General features: G+C 37.7%; 1 protein-coding gene across 7 annotated transcripts in view; it reads right to left on the reverse strand.

Annotated features, from left to right (window-relative positions):
- SPAG17 (sperm associated antigen 17) overlaps positions 1-17,299 on the reverse strand; it is a 116,477-nt gene that overhangs the window by 77,421 nt on the left and 21,757 nt on the right. For 6 of the 7 annotated variants that reach the window (XR_005823983.1, XM_040572490.1, XM_040572481.1 and 3 more), the window contains exons 4-7: positions 13,824-13,955; positions 8,067-8,274; positions 6,168-6,362; positions 414-595 (exon numbers count right to left, since the gene is read on the reverse strand). Coding sequence is in view for 6 of the 7 variants with exons in the window: in XM_040572490.1 (XP_040428424.1) it covers positions 414-595; positions 6,168-6,362; positions 8,067-8,274; positions 13,824-13,955 (717 nt within the window). In the remaining variant the exon portion in view is untranslated. Of the gene's footprint in view, positions 1-413; positions 596-4,824; positions 4,916-6,167; positions 6,363-8,066; positions 8,275-13,823; positions 13,956-17,299 lie in introns of those variants that run through there. The other variant, XM_040572513.1, reaches the window with a different exon arrangement.

The following is a 17,299-nucleotide window of genomic DNA, read 5'->3' on the forward strand; positions in this document are numbered from 1 at the left end:
TTCTTGTGACTTTTCTGATATATAGTAAGTAGACCTGGTGTCAGGAGGACAAAAACATATTTTTAATTTTATTTAGCACTGACATCTGACTCTCTAATGAAATTTAAATTGAACCTTTGTGAAGCCAATGAATAAATTTAGTATTTCGAACTGTTTTCGATTCTGCTGCTGTGGCCAACAACATTAAGAAACTCCAGGGCAGGTACCTTTATTCAAAGGATTCCTTGTGAATACATGCTGAATACGCTTGTTGGATATATAGAAAATATTTTTTGTTGAAGATAACAAACACACTAACTATTTTGTTTCTGTTTCATGGAAGAGTAAGCTAAAATTCCTTCCAGTTCTAAATTGGTGCTAAATGTTACAAACCTCAAAGCATGCCACATGTTGTGAAAGCATTATCTACTGACCAGCATTTCCTTGTCAGACCAGTCGGAGGGAAAGGCATTCTCCTTAACCAGGTGATGAAGTCTGGCAACATCAAAGAGACTTGATCCGTGCTTTCCACTGTTCAGAACTGGCTCTAGGTATTTCCAAAACATTTCCAGATCTTTGACAGCTTCATCTTTCTTTCTTTTCTCTGCTTCAACATCTAAAATTTTAAAGTATTAGATAAATCACAGTACACTATCTCCATTCTACAGAAAGCACAAATTGTATAATAGTCTTCTATAAGTACTGTTAGAATATTCCCATTCTCATGGTCTCAGAAAAAATCTGACACCAAACTTTGGGTTTAAAAAACTCCACCAAGATAAAGCCTAAGTATGGCTAACATGGCGTTTCTTTTAGAAAAACAAACACACAGAAATAAAACAAAAGAAAAACTTCACCAAAATAACAGCAATTAATGCTTGAAACCTAGGAAATATAAAAATATTTGCACTGTTCCAAAGCTGCCAGCACAAATTTAGACCAAACAGTTCATTAAGTATAGGATAAGCAAGCTTTACTATCAACATTTTGTTGAAGAGGAAAGTGGGGTTAAAAGAAGTTTAAGGTATAACATGACTACGAATAGTGAGTCTAGAAGTTGTATAGCTCTCATTTTTATTGCATGGTGATGATCAATTTTCAAAGGTGCTCCAGGTACAGAGAAAAATCTCTCTCTCTTAATGCCAAACTTACAATCACACTCTGGAATCCAAGATCAACCACACTTATTATAGCCTAATTTTAAGAGATATAAGAACATTAAACCTTCAAATGACTTGCTTTCATTTGGATGTGTGGGTGCTCAGCACTTCTAAAACATAAGCATTGAGGCCAAATACCACACTTGTATTTTTCCAGTGGCCCTATGGATTTAAACCAAAACAACCCTGTGAGGCTGTGAACTCTTCAAAAAATGCTGACCTTCTTAAAGAACTCAAAGATATATATTCCTTGTGTAGTAGCCATCAGAAGTGATGGCCAATTAACTTATAAAATGGCCCTATCATAATTTTGAAGGTATGTACCATAAGTAACTCCAAGCACTGGGTAGAAGATCTGGGAACTCTCTGCCAAAAGATTTTGTAGGTATAAGAAATTTTCAGGAGTTCAAGGAAAACTGAACAAGTCCTTAAAAAATAAACAAAATAAATACGTTAAGGTTTACTACAAAGACAAGACACATCAGGATCAGGAAAATCCCTTGACTTGAAAATAAGTGGACGCTAAGTGAGGTGCACATTGAGAAGTTTCATATGTGCTTTTCCTATTATTTATTTTATTCCTATTATTTCCTATTATTTTACTATTCTTCTTTTCTTATTACTTCTATTCCTTTCCTTTACTCTCTTCATATTCTTCTTCTCCTCTTCCTTAGGCATCAGTTCATGACCACTTCTGGAGATAGAATACTGGCCCAGATGGTCCTTTGATTTAAACTGTTCCATGCTCCTAACAGCTCATCTCAGTCACAGGACCATCTTTCTTCTTCCTTCTTTTTTCATCTGCTCACGAAAGATAAACTCTAATTCAGTGGCAATGTTCTCCTAACACACTCAGCTTTGAATGCATATCTTGGCAGTATAATCTTATTTACACTGCTCAGTCATGGGTCATCCACTTCACGCTGTTGAATGGAAGTTGAGTGGCACTGTACTAACAATATTGCAGCCAAAAATTTCAGTTTTACAACAGAAGAATAATAATATTTTACTAACTCTACCCCATAGTTTAATACTAAGACACATAAGTGTATGATGCTTAGGTTTCCCCTTGCACAGAAACATTGTGGCTCTCTAGGATCAATCATTAGACGCTCTGGCCTTGAATACCGCCTCTCTTCTTCATTCTTGTGCCTATAATACTAAGGCCTTTTCTTCCTCAAGTATATTTTCATCATGTAAACCCTCTCAGAATAAATTAAAGTTTCCATGAGTAACCCCAGAAGAAGATGCAGGAGTTGGGAGAAACTGTCAATGCAGAAGAAATGTGGCACAACCCCACAGAAGAACTGAATTCTCATTTCTATTACTAAAGAATTTGAAGTGAAGATGGTATTCAGCTGTACTCTACATAATTTTGGAACAACAACAGCAATCTGTTATAATCATGTAACAGTGGAATAATAGCATCTAGTGTATACTGATACACTGCATAGTGATTTTGAACCATTACTTTGGAAACAGAAGTCCTAGAATCACTAGGATGTGTCAGGTCACATTTCCAGCAGAAACTGTCAGGCTGAGAGACTGGTCGAAGTTCTGAATATTAACTCTCAGAAAAGAGGAGATAAAAGTAGAGCTACTAGAGTGATTAGAAGAACAAAAACCTAACCATATGAAAGGTACTAGTAGTGCTTGACTTGGTAACATCACAAAATGAAAGCCAATAGGGCATGTAGGCACCAGAGAAGGAAAAGAACACGAAAGCTATGGTGCCTAATCCATGGTTTAGGAGTACTAATGCCATGAACAACAGAAACGTTATAACACTATTGGATTTACAGGTTAATGTCTTCCTTTCTAGAAGTATATCTTTGTACATTACTGAAATGATCGGTTGTGATCTATTTCAAAAGCCATTCAACTAGGAAATAGTTTAACCTCTGCTCCAAGGCACAATTAACTATATCACTGGTGACAAATGTTTGCCTAATATAACCTTAAAAGCCTCAATATTCGTACTCAATCTACTTTAGTACTTCACCAACCTCTCCTGTAGAAAGTTTCTTCCTGCTATATTGTATTTTTTTTTGTAATTTATACTCTTTATTTTCTATTCTAGACTTTTATAAACTTGAAAACTTTTATCATATCCTCCTTTATGCCTTTTATCCTTAAGTTTAAAAGGATAAGGCTGACTTTTTTTTTTTTTATTTTCCTCATAGGTCAAGTTTTACAGATCCCTAATAATTTTGTTTGTGATCATTTGGAATTTTCTGATTGACACAAATTTCTTATGAAATTTTAACTCACTGTTGAGTTGTATGATAGAATTACTTCAGGTATTTTTTAGGACATATTCCCATTTATAATCTGGAGATTTTTTTTTAGTGGCATAGTGATACTGATGACATGTTCATTTGCGAAGTCAGCATGATAGCTTGACTCACAATGTGTCTTTTAGTTAGGTGTTTCCTAGCTTGTATTTGTACACACATTATTTTTGCATAAATATACTATACTATAGTTGTCCACATTAAACATAATACTCTTTTTTCCAAATTGTTATTCTCTATTCTGTCAAGAACATTTTGCATTTGAATCACACCCCCTTTTTCCAATATTGATGATAATACTTTATAATACCAGAAAAAGCACAAATTCTCTTGACTCGACTCCATGCATCCTTCTGTTTTATAAGCCTTTAATAGCTACTCTACAGAAGCTAAGGTCTTCCAAGGAGATTGCACCTACTATACATATACTTTCCTCTAGACCTATCTTGCTTACTGGGGGCCATGAGAAATAGCATTATTAAAATTCAAATATACAACACTAACTATTCCTCTGCTTAAAAGGTCAGTACTTAATTTTGTGAGGAAATTAAACTTGTCTGATATGATTTGTTCTTGAACAACATATAGAATCATAAAATTAAGGTTAGAAAATACCTCCAAGATCATCTGGTCCAACCATCCCCCTACCACCAATATTACCAACCCACTAAGCCATGTCCCTAAATACCACATCTAATCTTTCCTTAAACACCCCAAGGGATGGTGACTCCACCACCTCCCTGGGAAACCCATTCCAATGCCTAGCCACTCTTTCTGAGAATAAATTTCTCCTGATTTCCAACCTGAACCTCCCCTGGCTCTGCTTGAGGCCATTCCCTCTTGTTCTGTTGCTAGTTATCTGTGAGAAGAGGCGAGCCCCCAGCTCTCCACATCTTTCTTTCAGGTAGTTGCAGAGAGCAATAAGGTCTGCCCTGAGCCTCCTCTTTTCCAGGATAAACAACCCCAGTTCCCTCAGCTGCTCCTCATAAGACTTGTGTTCCAGGCCCTTGCCCAGTTTTGTAGCCCTTCTTGGGACATGCTCCAGGGCCTTGATGTCTTTCTTGTAGTGAGGGGCCCAAAACTGAACACAATACACGAGGTGAGGCCTTACCGGAGCTGAGTACAGGGATATACTAGCTGTTACTCATATATTCATTTCTTCTAACTGGTTGTAAGTTCTTTGTTCCAGAATTTTCCCAGAAACAGAAATTAAGCAGATTTCAGTGCCCTGGCTATTTGTATTCCTTTCCCTCTTCCTCCCAGATCTTTTTCCACTATCTCACTTGTTCTTCATGAGTCTCAAGTATAAATGAGAATGGCAGGCAGATCTTTAAACTGAATGCAGTTTCAGTTAAACTGAATCAGCTGATCTGAAAACTTCTCTAACTTACCTCAGTACTACTCAGTTATTTTACCTATTCCTTTGCAATATGAAGTTGAATCTTTCTGCTGTCAGCATTAATTGTAGGTAGTTGTAACCATCACCTGTCTGCAATGGTATCTGTAGTGAAAACAGATTAACCCTCCACAACACACACGCCAACAAGAAGTACTTGCATTACTACTTATAATGCTACTTAAATGAAGGACTACCAGGTATATTTACTTTTTCACTTTATAAAGTTTCCTTATAAATAAGCAAATAATCATAGTTGTTTCATCATCTTCCCATGGACTGAGGCTGAGTGGCTTGTAGTTCTCTGGGTCTTCCATCTTACTCTTTTTGAAGATGGAAGCGACATTTGCTTTCCTCCAGTCCTCAAGCACCTCTCCCAGTTGCCATGGTCATTCAAAGGTTGCTTAAGTATTCCCTGACCTGATCCTCTTCTACCAAGGGTGTATGTCCTGTGCTCCAGACCTTCCCTCTATCTTTGGGGTCTGTGATTTCTGAAGGTTATTCATGAACACCACCTGTTTTCCTTTGGCCATGTACCTCAGTAAAGTCTTACTCTGTGTTCTTGGTAACACCCCTCAAAGGTATTGGAAGGGTGCTATTAGGTGCTCTGTAAGCCTTCTCTTCTCCACACTAAGCAAGCCCAGGTCCTTTAGCCACTCCTTACAGGGTGGCTGTCAGCTAGACTCATTCAAATTTATCAGTATCTTTCTTGTACTGCAGAGCCTAAAACTCTGGTCTCATGAGTGCCAAGTAACAGGGATAACCACTTCCATTGACCTACTGGCTCTGTTAATAGAGCTGAGTATGGTTAGCCATCATTGATGACTCATATTTAGCTTGCTGTCCACCAGAACCCCACATCCTTTTCAACAGAGGTGCTACGCAGTTGTCCTCAGGCTGTATGACTACAGGGTGTTATCCTGTAACACATTCTTTTCTGGCTGGGCACACAGTCACAACCTAGCCAGCTGTGCACTTCCTTTGAAATTACCAAATGTACAAATTTTCTTAGAAACAGACCTTCCTGGCTAATGACACATACAGGTGTGCATTTGATAAAACGTTCTGGTGGCTGTTGCACAGAACTGTGGCTGCAACACTGACTGCTTAGTCAGTCCTTCTTTCCACCGGCCAGCTAAGGCAAGCTTTTGCTTTAGCAAACCATTTGGTTTGGTGACCAAACCAGTGGCAACAGCATTTTTGCATTAGGAAATAAAGCTGCGCACAGATAGTATACATACACACAAGGCACAGAGGAGAAAAGCGCAACAGGAACGGTCTACTTGAATATAAACCAGTACTCTTTCTACACAAATTTTGTTCTTATGACCAAATTACCTTCAGGTGAAAGTAAAGATTCTTCTTGAAGTTTAGCTGCTTCCAAATATGTCTGTAATGGATCATAATTCTCAGAAGAAATCCTGATTACACTTGAAACATTAACTCCAAGCTCAGACATCACAGGCAGTAGCTGAGGGTTGTGGAAACCCAAGATTATAAAGTAATAATGGGCACCATCATCTGGTTCATCATCTGTTCAAAGTACAATAAAACAGACCAGAGTAAGGAATTCAACAACTAAACAAATTTTTTTTTCCCTTGCGTATACAGTGGTACTGCAAATTAAGGTCACAGAAGCAAACTATTACAAACAATTAAGAAAAATGCAGCAATCAGAAGGAACCAGTAGGTAGCTTTGGATATTCCTACAGTCTCTGGGGTGTTTGTTTTTTATTCTTCTATCATCTTTGCAAGCACAAAGTACCTAGACAAATTCTCCTTTGAGATAATCTGCAATCATTGCGTTCACTGTTTTGTAAATACCCTTGGGACTAATAAGATGATCTCAGTCAATAAAATTTAATGGCAATGCTAGCAGTTCGTAACATAAAGCTATTAAGCATACTAAACAAAGACACTTTTCACGGTGGTTAGCTTTTGGAGGTAATTATTATTTTTCTTACTTTTTCTTCTTATTAGCTGTGACTAACAAGGCAGCAACAAGTATGGATATGGGGTAAAAAAAATCTCTTATCTTATACAGGTACCTGATGTTTTCTGCCCACTCCTCAGACGCCCCTCAGATCGGAATCAAAAACGTTGGATCTGGTAAAATTGTTTCTATAGGGCCTAGCAGAACCACATTAATAGCTACTCAAAGCCATTCTGTACAGTACATTCTATACTCACATAAGTAAGATAACATGAGTTCTCTACATTACTTTAGCTTTGATTCTTACAGGCACAAACATTTCTTCAAACACTTCTCTTTTAAGTCCCTGAAAAATCTTAAAATTATCAAAATGATATTTTTGCCATGTCTTATCTAAGAAAATAAGCTAATGCACAAAAAGCCACTGTTCTGCTCCTATGTAATTTTGTCAGCTTGACTAAGATTCAGATTTGTTCTAAACATCTAGACCAATGCTTTTTAGATGCTTGAGGAATATCATTGATCTCAAAAGAGATATAGACAAAAGTCTGATGAAATAGGAAGGAATGCCTGCAGGGGTTCAACTGGGGAATAACGGCTACACATTCAAGACCAGCAAGTGCTTCTCTAGCAGGAGAGATCCTGTTTTTTCTGACGTAGTTAAAGCTCACTGTGGTCCAAATTAAATATAACTATGATCTAATGAGGAGAGGTATGCACATTCTCCAATATTTTTTGTTCCAGTGACATTTGTAACCACGGGTGCCATGTATTGAGAATAATGATTTTCTCAACACTGGTTAGTATATTATTCCTTACCTTGTATAGCTCACTTCTGGACTAGCTTTCTTCAGGTCTCAGCACTACCCACATGTTTTTACAGCAAATGAAATCATATTGCCCTTTATACAGAACCTGGCTTCACCCCTAAACAATGGTGGACAGCTCAGTTTTACTTTATTAATACAAGGAGAAAGATGCCTTTGGATACTGACACATGCATTTAGTTATTCTGAAATCTTTGTGTAAGGACATGTAGGATTTATTTAGCCGCTTTAGTCTTACACATGCTAAAACATTTTTGATGTTAACGTGCTACATATCTCATCTCTATTTTATTTCTTGGGCTGTACAATATATCCTACTTCTAAGCAAAGCACAGTGCCCTCTTCAAATGCAAGGTGGCAATGTTTTAATATTGCCAAATACATCTTTCAACATGAAACAAAAAACGTACTGAATGTGAAGCTAGGTTTGACGATTTTTGCAAGTTTATCAGGAGCATATCTGCATTTTTTACATACCAATGTATTTGTATTCCTCTTCCTCTTCTCCTCGTCGCTTCAACTGGGTGTTCTTTTTAACAGTAGCTGGCACTGCAGGGGCTATGTCTGTCTTTCTTCCTTTCCTTTCTTTCTCAACTGTCTTGGCACTAGGGGGTTTCTCCTTCTTGCCAAGAGGTTTACCTTTCTCTTTTCCTCCATCTTTTTCCTTTTTTAGCTTTTCTTCTGCCTGACAAGATGAAGAAACTAAGGTTTCATTGTAGCCTTTGTGAAGAACAAAGGGCAGATTGCTATAAAATTATAGTGGATCAATGAATAACTTGAATACTTTTCCCTCTCGCAGTTGTAAAATTGTTGTGTTAAAGATGTCTTAAACACTGCTTTTTCCTTCTCAAACGCACCATTCAGTTTATTATATTCTTACTAAATCATAGTGTTAAGACTTGACATTAAAGAGGAACTATGAGGGGAAGGTATATGTTATACCTACAGAATTGATTAAATGAATGCTGATAGAAAGACAAGTAAAGAACCAATGACCTTCAGCAATTACCACTACAGTACTTGCATCAGCCAGAAACCTTCCCTGGACTAAAGGAAAATAAGACTAAAAATTCAATTTCTGTTAAGTCTTCAGCATCTCTGTTAACACTCTTGAGTATGGCACAAAACAGTACCAGCACTATTTTGTCTTTGATGTAAGTATCTGCCTACTATAAACTACAACCAAGAGCCTTGTGCTCATTTCATACAGGATATTACTCAGCCATTCTCATTATTTCCTAGCAAACCCTCTATGCTAAATTCTACTTGATAATTTAAGAGTAAAGAATGAAAAAAGATGGTGATAGTGTCCCAATGGCTCACATTATAAATCCAAGAAGCTCACAACGAGTCTAAAATTAAAATAATCCAAAATATATTAAGGTAAAGAGAAACGCTGTAAGAACAAAAATCTTACTTTTTCCCAGCAGTATGACTATGCTCTAACCACATGAGAATGTTGTTTTTTTTTTTAAAGCTAAATTAAATACATTGGAAAGATATTAACTTAACTACTAACTGCTAGCATCCTGCAGGTGTCACTTTAAAGGCTATTAAATAAATAAATAATAATAATAAAATAATAATAATAAAAAGCTCTCCATGCAAATGAGATAGGTCAGACGACTCTACACAGTTGTTTTCCTTACACCCATCTGGAAAAGCAGACTTCCCAGCTGTAGAAATTGTGTTTAGCTCAAATTCAAAACCAAAGCTGAAAATCATTTCCTTCCTTCCCTTCTTCATGCATTCCCTTTCTGTACCATTTAGAAATACCTTCAATAGATTCTTAAAACTGTTTGTGCTGTGGTACTGGGGATTTTGAACAGTATTAATTATTTGCTTTCAGATTTATTCAACTTTGGACATTTCAAGCATAAAATTTTGATAGTATCAATTTGAATTCTAAGTTGATGAATACACCAAAACAGATGATGCAATCATCAGGCCACAGTGTTTACAATCAGTTTTATTAATTGCACCTGAATCATTTAATGTAATTAAGCCTCAAATAAGCAGAGACGTATCTGAATTTGTCACGATTCCAATAAAGAGCACTACTTGTCCTTAGAACTTCAGGAACTAAAAGCCTCTCCTTTTGAGGACTCTTTCCTTTTTGATGTCACATTTCATGTTCCCTACTAGGTGTGGATTTCTGTGGAGTTTTCAGTCTTCCATTAGCTTTGCATCTGTCATTTTAAACTTTGTATTACATAATTACATATATCTTACTACCTCACACGCTTTTCTAATTATGCAGAAGTGTCTCTGAATAATTCAAATGGATACACTTGGCAGTCAATGACAAGCTTCTGCTCCTACTGAAAAACAGAAATTTCATAATGGAATTATGGTTTATTTTTGCCTTTCACTTTCTGCTTTTCTTCTGCCATTCCATATATCGGTGTTTACTCCAAAGAAAAATGGATGGTTATGTTAGTTTTCTGAGAATTAATCTGCCAGTGCAGTCCTGGTTTCAACACCTGAGCTGTCAGTGGACCTTGTACTGTACGAGCTAGTTGGAAAGGACTGAAATTTTATGGCAGGCAATTTAGAGTTAAAATTCTAAATTAAAAGCCAATTTTTGCCCATTCTGTACTGCAGAGTATGTTTATAGTGAAGAGGCCTCCCAACTGGCTGAGGCCTCCCAAACTGACAAGTTTTTCCTTCAGCTGCTTCTCTCATATTTGTCTGTCACACTTTGATAGAGATATAATCCAGTGGAGCAGACAACTGTCCAGATTGCTTGGCTAAAACCAAGAAGAAACTGTAATTCCAGAGATTCTTCTACCTTCAAAACCAACTATCCTCAGATTCTCCAGGGAAACAAATTCATACATACAAGAGTAACTTTGCCAAAACAAAGCCTAAGGCTCCATTTTAATATTAAAGTGACTAATCTTTAAACTTCAAATTTTTGTTTACACAGAATCACAGAATTGTAGGGGTTGGAAGGGACCTCAAGAGATCATCGGGTCCAACCCCTCTGCCAAAGCAGGTTCCCGAGAGCAGGTTGCCCAGGTAGGCATCCAGGCAGGCCTTGACTATATCCAGAGAAGGAGACTCCACAGCCTCCCTGGGCAGCTTGTTCCAGTACTCTGTCACCCTCACTGTGAAGAAGTTCTTTTGCATGTTGGTGCAGAACTTCCTGTGTTCCATTTTTCGGCCATTGCCTCATGTCCTAATCCCCACAAACCACTGAAAAGAGGTTGGCCAAATCCCTCTGTCTCCCACACTTAAGATATTTGTAAATATTGGTAAGATCCCCTCTCAGTCTTCTTTTCTCAAGGCTGAACAGACCCAGGCCTCTCAGTCTTTCCTCATAGATGTTCCAGGCCCTGTATCATCTTTGTTGCCCCCCGCTGGACTCTTTCCAGAAGACCCCTCTCTTTTTTGTACCAGGGAGCCCAGAACAGGATACAGTACTCCAGGTGAGGCCTGACCAGGGCAAAGTAGAGGGGGAGGATCACCTCCCTTGGCCTGCTGGCCACGCTCATTTTTATGCACGCCAGGATCCATTGGCCTTCTTGGCCACCAGGGCACACTGCTGGCTCATGGTCAACCTGTCGTCCACCAGGACTCCCAGGTCCTTCTCCGCAGAGCTCGTCTCCAGCAGGTCATCCCTCAGCCTGTACTGATACATGCAGTTGTTCCTTCCCAGGTGCAGCACTCTACACTTGCTCTTGTTAAGCCTCATTTGGTTACTTCCTGCCCAGCTCTCCAGCCTGTCCAGGTCTCACTGAATGACAGCACAGCCTTCTGCCGTGTCGGCCACTCCTCCCAGCTTTGTATCATCGACATACTTGCTGAGGGTGGATACTATTCCCTCATCAAGGTTTTACAGTTTACTTTCCAGCACTAATTAATATCTAAGAGAAAAGTCATTTCTCCTCGATTTGTTATAAACAATTTGCACTTATTTGCACTTTAGCTTTACCCTTTGAATTCCTCTTCATCTTGAGATTTTTTTTTTTCTCTCAGATTCTTTACACATTTATTTGGCTTACATTATCTGTCTTACGAGGAAAGACTAAGTGAGCTGGGCCTGTTTAGCCTAGAAAAGAGGAGATTGAGGGAGACCTTATCAAACTTTACAAATACCTGAGTGGACAAGGTAAAGAAGACGGGGCCAAATTTTTCTCAGTGGTGACCAGTGATAGGACAAGGGGTAATGGGTATAAATTGAATCACAGCAGGTTTCATTGCCATATGAGGAAGAGCTTCTTTACAGTTTGGGTGACAGACCATTGGAACAGGCTGCCCAGAGAGGCCGTGGAGTCTTCTTTGGAGATACTCAAAACCTGCCTGGATGTGATCCTGTCTAACATGCTCTAGGTGACCCTGCTTGAGCAGGGGGGTTGGACTAGATGATCTCTGGAGGTCCCTTCCAACATCAACCATTCCGTGATTATAATTTGTAAAAGTTTTGCAATTGACTTCAATGAGACCAATACACTAATTCATTGACTAGCTTTTAATGTTATTGAGTCTGTATTATACCTCCTCCGCCAATTATTCCCACAAATACAGTTATTTATAAAAAACATTTACAGACTTTACAACTACACATAATCCTTGAAACCATTTTCTTCTTTAACTTTTTACATGCACAGACTGCTTAGGTCTCCATATCATCTAATTTTACAGGTTTTATATCATGTCTTGTAATACCTGTAATTTTTGATCAACAAACAGTAACTTTTTGCAGCAAGTATTTGACTTTTTGTTAATGAAGGTCTTCAGTTCAATGAATATTTGGTGGAAAAGGACTATAACAAAAAAATAATTGTTCAGTAAGTTTTTGAAATGTAGCACTGACAACTTTTTTTTTTTTAATAATTACAGCAGTTAGAAAGTAATTAGAGGTCTGATATGATTGTGATTCTGTGCAATCTTGCTGAAATTCCTCCTAGAACACACAAGTAACCTGATTAAGGCAGTCTTGGAGGTAGAAGTAATGATTTTGGAGAATATGTGGAAGTGAGGTTTTTTTTGATCATCCTCATGGCCCTCCTCTGGACTTGCTCTAATAGGTCCATATCTTTCTTATGCTGTGGACCCCAGAGCTGAAGGCAGTACTCCAGGTGGAGTCTCACAAGGGCAGACTAGAGGGGGAGAATCACCTCCCTCGACCTGCTGGCTACACTTCTTTTGATGCAGCCCAGGATATGGTTGGCTTTCTGGACTGCAAGCACACATTGCTGGCTTATGTCAAGCTTTTCACCCACCAGTACCCCCAAGTCCTTCTCTGCAGGGCTTCTCTCAGTCCACTCATCAGGTCTGGACCTTGCACTTGGCCTTGTTGAACTTCATGAGGTTTGCATGAGCCCACCTCTCAAGCCTGTCAAGGTCCCTCTGGATGGCAACCCTTCCCTCCAGCATGTGGAATGCACCACTCAGCTTGGTGTTATCTGCAAACTTGCTGAGCGTGCTCTCAATTCCACTGTCCATATCACCAACAAAGATATTAAATAATACTGGTAACAATACTGACCCCTGAAGGACACCATTTATCCCTGCTTTCCACTTGAATCTTGAGCCATTGTCCCCATACACAGTGAGAAATGAAGCAGCAATGGATTTAAATTAGAACAGGGTTGATGAAGTTAGAAACCTTTTACAAATATCTATGTTACAAAGATATTTGAACAGTAATACCGATTGCTGTAGAAAGGTGAAAGCACAGCAGTGCAAGGTTTTTAAGAACAGGTTCAATAAACTTTTACCAAGAATAGTTTATGTATATTTTATCCTGCCTTAATACCAGAGGATGGAACAGATAACTTCTCCAGATTTCTTCCAGAGAAGTGATTCATGACAGTAATTTCTTCACAATGCTACTCTGCACATATCCCTGATACCTCTCAAGTAATATAACCTCTCCTACCTTAATTTCAGCAGAGATATATTGAGCTGAAGCAAGTTTCTACCACTATTTTCTGGTGGTTCTATGCTTTAGTTAAGACATTACTACTTTTTACTCAAGTGAAGAGTTCTCAGGCAATACTTTTTCTTTTCTATTTTTTTTCCCTGTCTCACCTGCATTTGAGTAATTGGGAGCTTCTTCCCGAAAATCTAATTAACTTAAAACATAAATTTCAATTTACATTTATCTTCAATTACGGATACAGGAAGTGAAGCATGAGGAGAAAGCTGAATTTATGCAAATAGCTCTTGAATAGAAGTGGCTTCATAAAGTTAATTAAGCATCCTCTCTGTGGCATACTGTACTACCTTCTTTTCAGCTTCCCTTCTCTGAAGGTCTTTCTGTTTAAGACAAAGCAGTTGAAATTTCAATAGCTTTCCAGTTAGTGTTACAGGAATCTCTTCTCCACTATCAAGAATGGCTTTGGCTGCTTCTACTACCTGCAGAGAAAAAAACAAAAACAGCTATTACTTGTACGGTTTTAATATTGCATTTGACATAGTTTGCATGCAGAAATGATGGGGTGTTATTTCACATTGTACAATATGTGGCTCAGAATGGCCACACGTTCTGAAAAACAACAAATCAGTAAGATGCATAGCTATTCTTTGGTCCAAAGACCTCAAATGCTATAGTATGAGATAAAACTAGAAGAGAGAAAACTATGCAAGTGTGAACAGATACACAGTTTTTAGTGTAAACTGCATATATATATTTTATTTATATATATGTATTGGTTTTAAACTGGCAACTTTAAGCAACTACTTATAAACTAATAAAATAAAATAAAATAAAATAAAAACATTTAGCAGGTACAAAATCAATAAGAATACTTTGGAGTACTACTTTACAAAGTGACTAGTGTCTGAGGCACCAGCCTTGAATGAAAGATACAAACTTCTTGAAGGGAATTTGAGAGTGTCTGTCTTGGTGAAAATACACCCCTCCCTATGTAATGCTGATTCTGTTGGTATGCAGCCTAATTGGGGTGAAATAAGGCTATTGAGTTTTCTTAGGGTGATGACAGCAGCGGGAACATACAGCTGCATTGTCCAGATGTGTGGCATTGACAGGCTGTTTTATGACTATGTTTTTTACAGCTTGTTTCCACTAAATTTCGTACAACACAGTAACATCTGGGCCGTTTTCCTTGGAGCCTCATAACCACTTTATTTACTGCGAAAAAAATAAAATAACATAAAAATACCATAAAAAGTTGTTATATGTTTCTTTTCACTTGTGTTGTCTCTGTAATAAAGTTCACCTATGTAGGAAGCGCTGTTGAGGAATAATATAACCATAATATTTTCCTACTTTTGTTTTTAAGCAACCATCAGCTTTATTTATAACCATGGGCTGAATTAGGTGTTACTCAAATGTTCTGACATGTTTCTCTTTTCCCTTCTTGGAGCAATTACAGTTGGGCACATATGGTGTCAATTTTGCTTGCTAACATTCAGACAATGAAGGTGCACACTGCATCTCACTGAACTGTGTCTTGTCTACTGCAAACACCACCATTAGCTTTGAGCTTTCATAGTTTCTTGCCCAGCATAGAAATTTTCACTTATCAAGTAAAACCTGGGTATGTAAATATAGCCACTACAAATGCTTCTCTGAATTATCAATGCCAGAATGGAATCCAGAATATTATAAGCAAAATTAGTATTTCATGTACATGGGAACAAAACACGGGAAAAAAAATATATTAAATTTCAGATTTTTCTGGATCACATAACAGGGAGACAAAGCAAACAAAATAGTTGTATTTATATCCCCCCATCTCCAAACAATCCTGTTCCTCCAACACTAATAAATCTGATAATCTTCTTAACATACACTTAAGAAAATACATCATGGTTAAGATGAGTTTTCCTTTACATCTTTTGTATTCTGAGTAATACTACTGGTCACTATCTCAACAAGCCAACCATAGAAGGCTTCTGGAAAGAATCCCAGTAACTTCAGAGTCATGGCAGAAAATCAATGGCATATTAAGGACTAACTTAAAAAATCCCACAGACTGTACGCACCCTAAAAGCTACTAGCCATTCCAACAAAGAAGAGTCACCCAGAGCTAACTACAGAAAATCTGAGCTCTGAAAGAGACTTTGGTAGAAATATCATAGTAATTTCCCTTAGAGAAAAAAATTCTCATATTGTTTTTTTGCAGAAATGGTGTTAACAGCCTATGGAAAGAGATGCTTCCCAAATGCCTAATCTAGACGAGATGCACATTTCTTGACGCACAATAGAGGGGAACGGGAGAGATTCTGGAAGGATTCCTGAAAAGTATATATAGTAACCCAGAGCTTGATGGCAGTTGCTGATTTATTATTCATGGAAGAAGGAAGGAATTCTTAGATTCTTACAACCTATTCCTCCTGAGAAATTCAAAGTGCTTTACCAGTTAAATGCGTTGTGATTATTCCTACTTTGTAGATAGAGAATACAGAAATTAAGGGACTTGTCCCAGGTCTATAGTAAACTGGACAACTCTGTGAGTGGAGAAGAAGGACATTTATTTTTTATTTTTTTTAACGTGAGGTGTCAGAGAGGTATAAACCAAACTCTATTTAACAGGAATACATTCTACTACTGGGGAGAGAGTTCAGACAAAAATAAAATGAGCACCCGACATTTGGTAATACCATGAAAACAGTTTTTCACACAGCAATGTAAAGTCTGCTCCATGCATATGCAAATAATAACAAAAAAAAAATCCTTCATCACTGCTTGTTTAAAGATAGAACATAGATCAATTCATGCAGAGCAGATAAAAAAATTTATTACACTCATGCAAGTTTTCTTCATTTGTGGCCCTGTGAATTATGCAGGCACCTGGCATAAACAGCTAAAAATCCACAGAGCCTCAATAAAAAAAAAAAAGCTGAAGACAAAGACTTGGTAGGAGTACAGAAGGATTTTTTTGGGATACTATGAGGTGGATTCATTTCAGATTGGCTATACTTTATCCTGCCAATGATGACCTTTTCCTTATGTGAGAAACCATGGAAACTTGGACAGACAAACTCAGTTAGGTAGGGCCTCTTTTCCTTTAAAGGAATAGGAAACTTAGCATTCCTCACACAGCAGGGGTCACATTTGTGAAGTGCAGAAAGGCTGCAGTGATGCAGTATTTGATCTCATATGGTGGCAGTATGAACCATGCAGAGACTTAGCTGCCTGGTGCAAAGGGCATGTATTTCAAGCCATTCAAAAACTGCATGAGTGCTTGTAGATGATACTATACCACTAGCATATGCTGATGTCATTGAGATTGGAGACAGCTTTTAAAAGTTTGGAAAACCTTTAAAGCCAGTCTTCATAGTATCTTTCTTTGAAATGCTTCCTTTTCTTTATATAGAACCATTCTGTGGCTGCTAAATCATAATGAGAAAAGCATTTGAAGTGATAAATTGAATTACCAACTTTCACAGCATTATCATTAATTGGAAGTGGCTAGCATCACTTGCTATGAACAGTGGTCAGCCCTAGTTATTCTATATCCATGATAAGCTTTGTAAAGCTCCATCTTCCCTCCTGTACTTGAAACTGTAAGAAATTCAAGACTCACATACATAATGGTTCCTAGAAGAACTCCTTAGTTAGACATATCCCTTCATAGCTGACACAGATCAAGTCAGTTTGAAACAGGTAATCTATCTTTAACAGAAGAGCCATCAGTCAATAGGTTATATGGACTACTTATACCAATGAAGCTAATATTTACTGTTCAAATATAATTTGTTAAGCAAGCTAATAAAAGCTAATAAAATAAGCC

Source organism: Cygnus olor, chromosome 1, assembly GCF_009769625.2.
Source record: "Cygnus olor isolate bCygOlo1 chromosome 1, bCygOlo1.pri.v2, whole genome shotgun sequence".
In the NCBI taxonomy this organism is placed as follows: Eukaryota; Metazoa; Chordata; class Aves; order Anseriformes; family Anatidae; genus Cygnus; species Cygnus olor.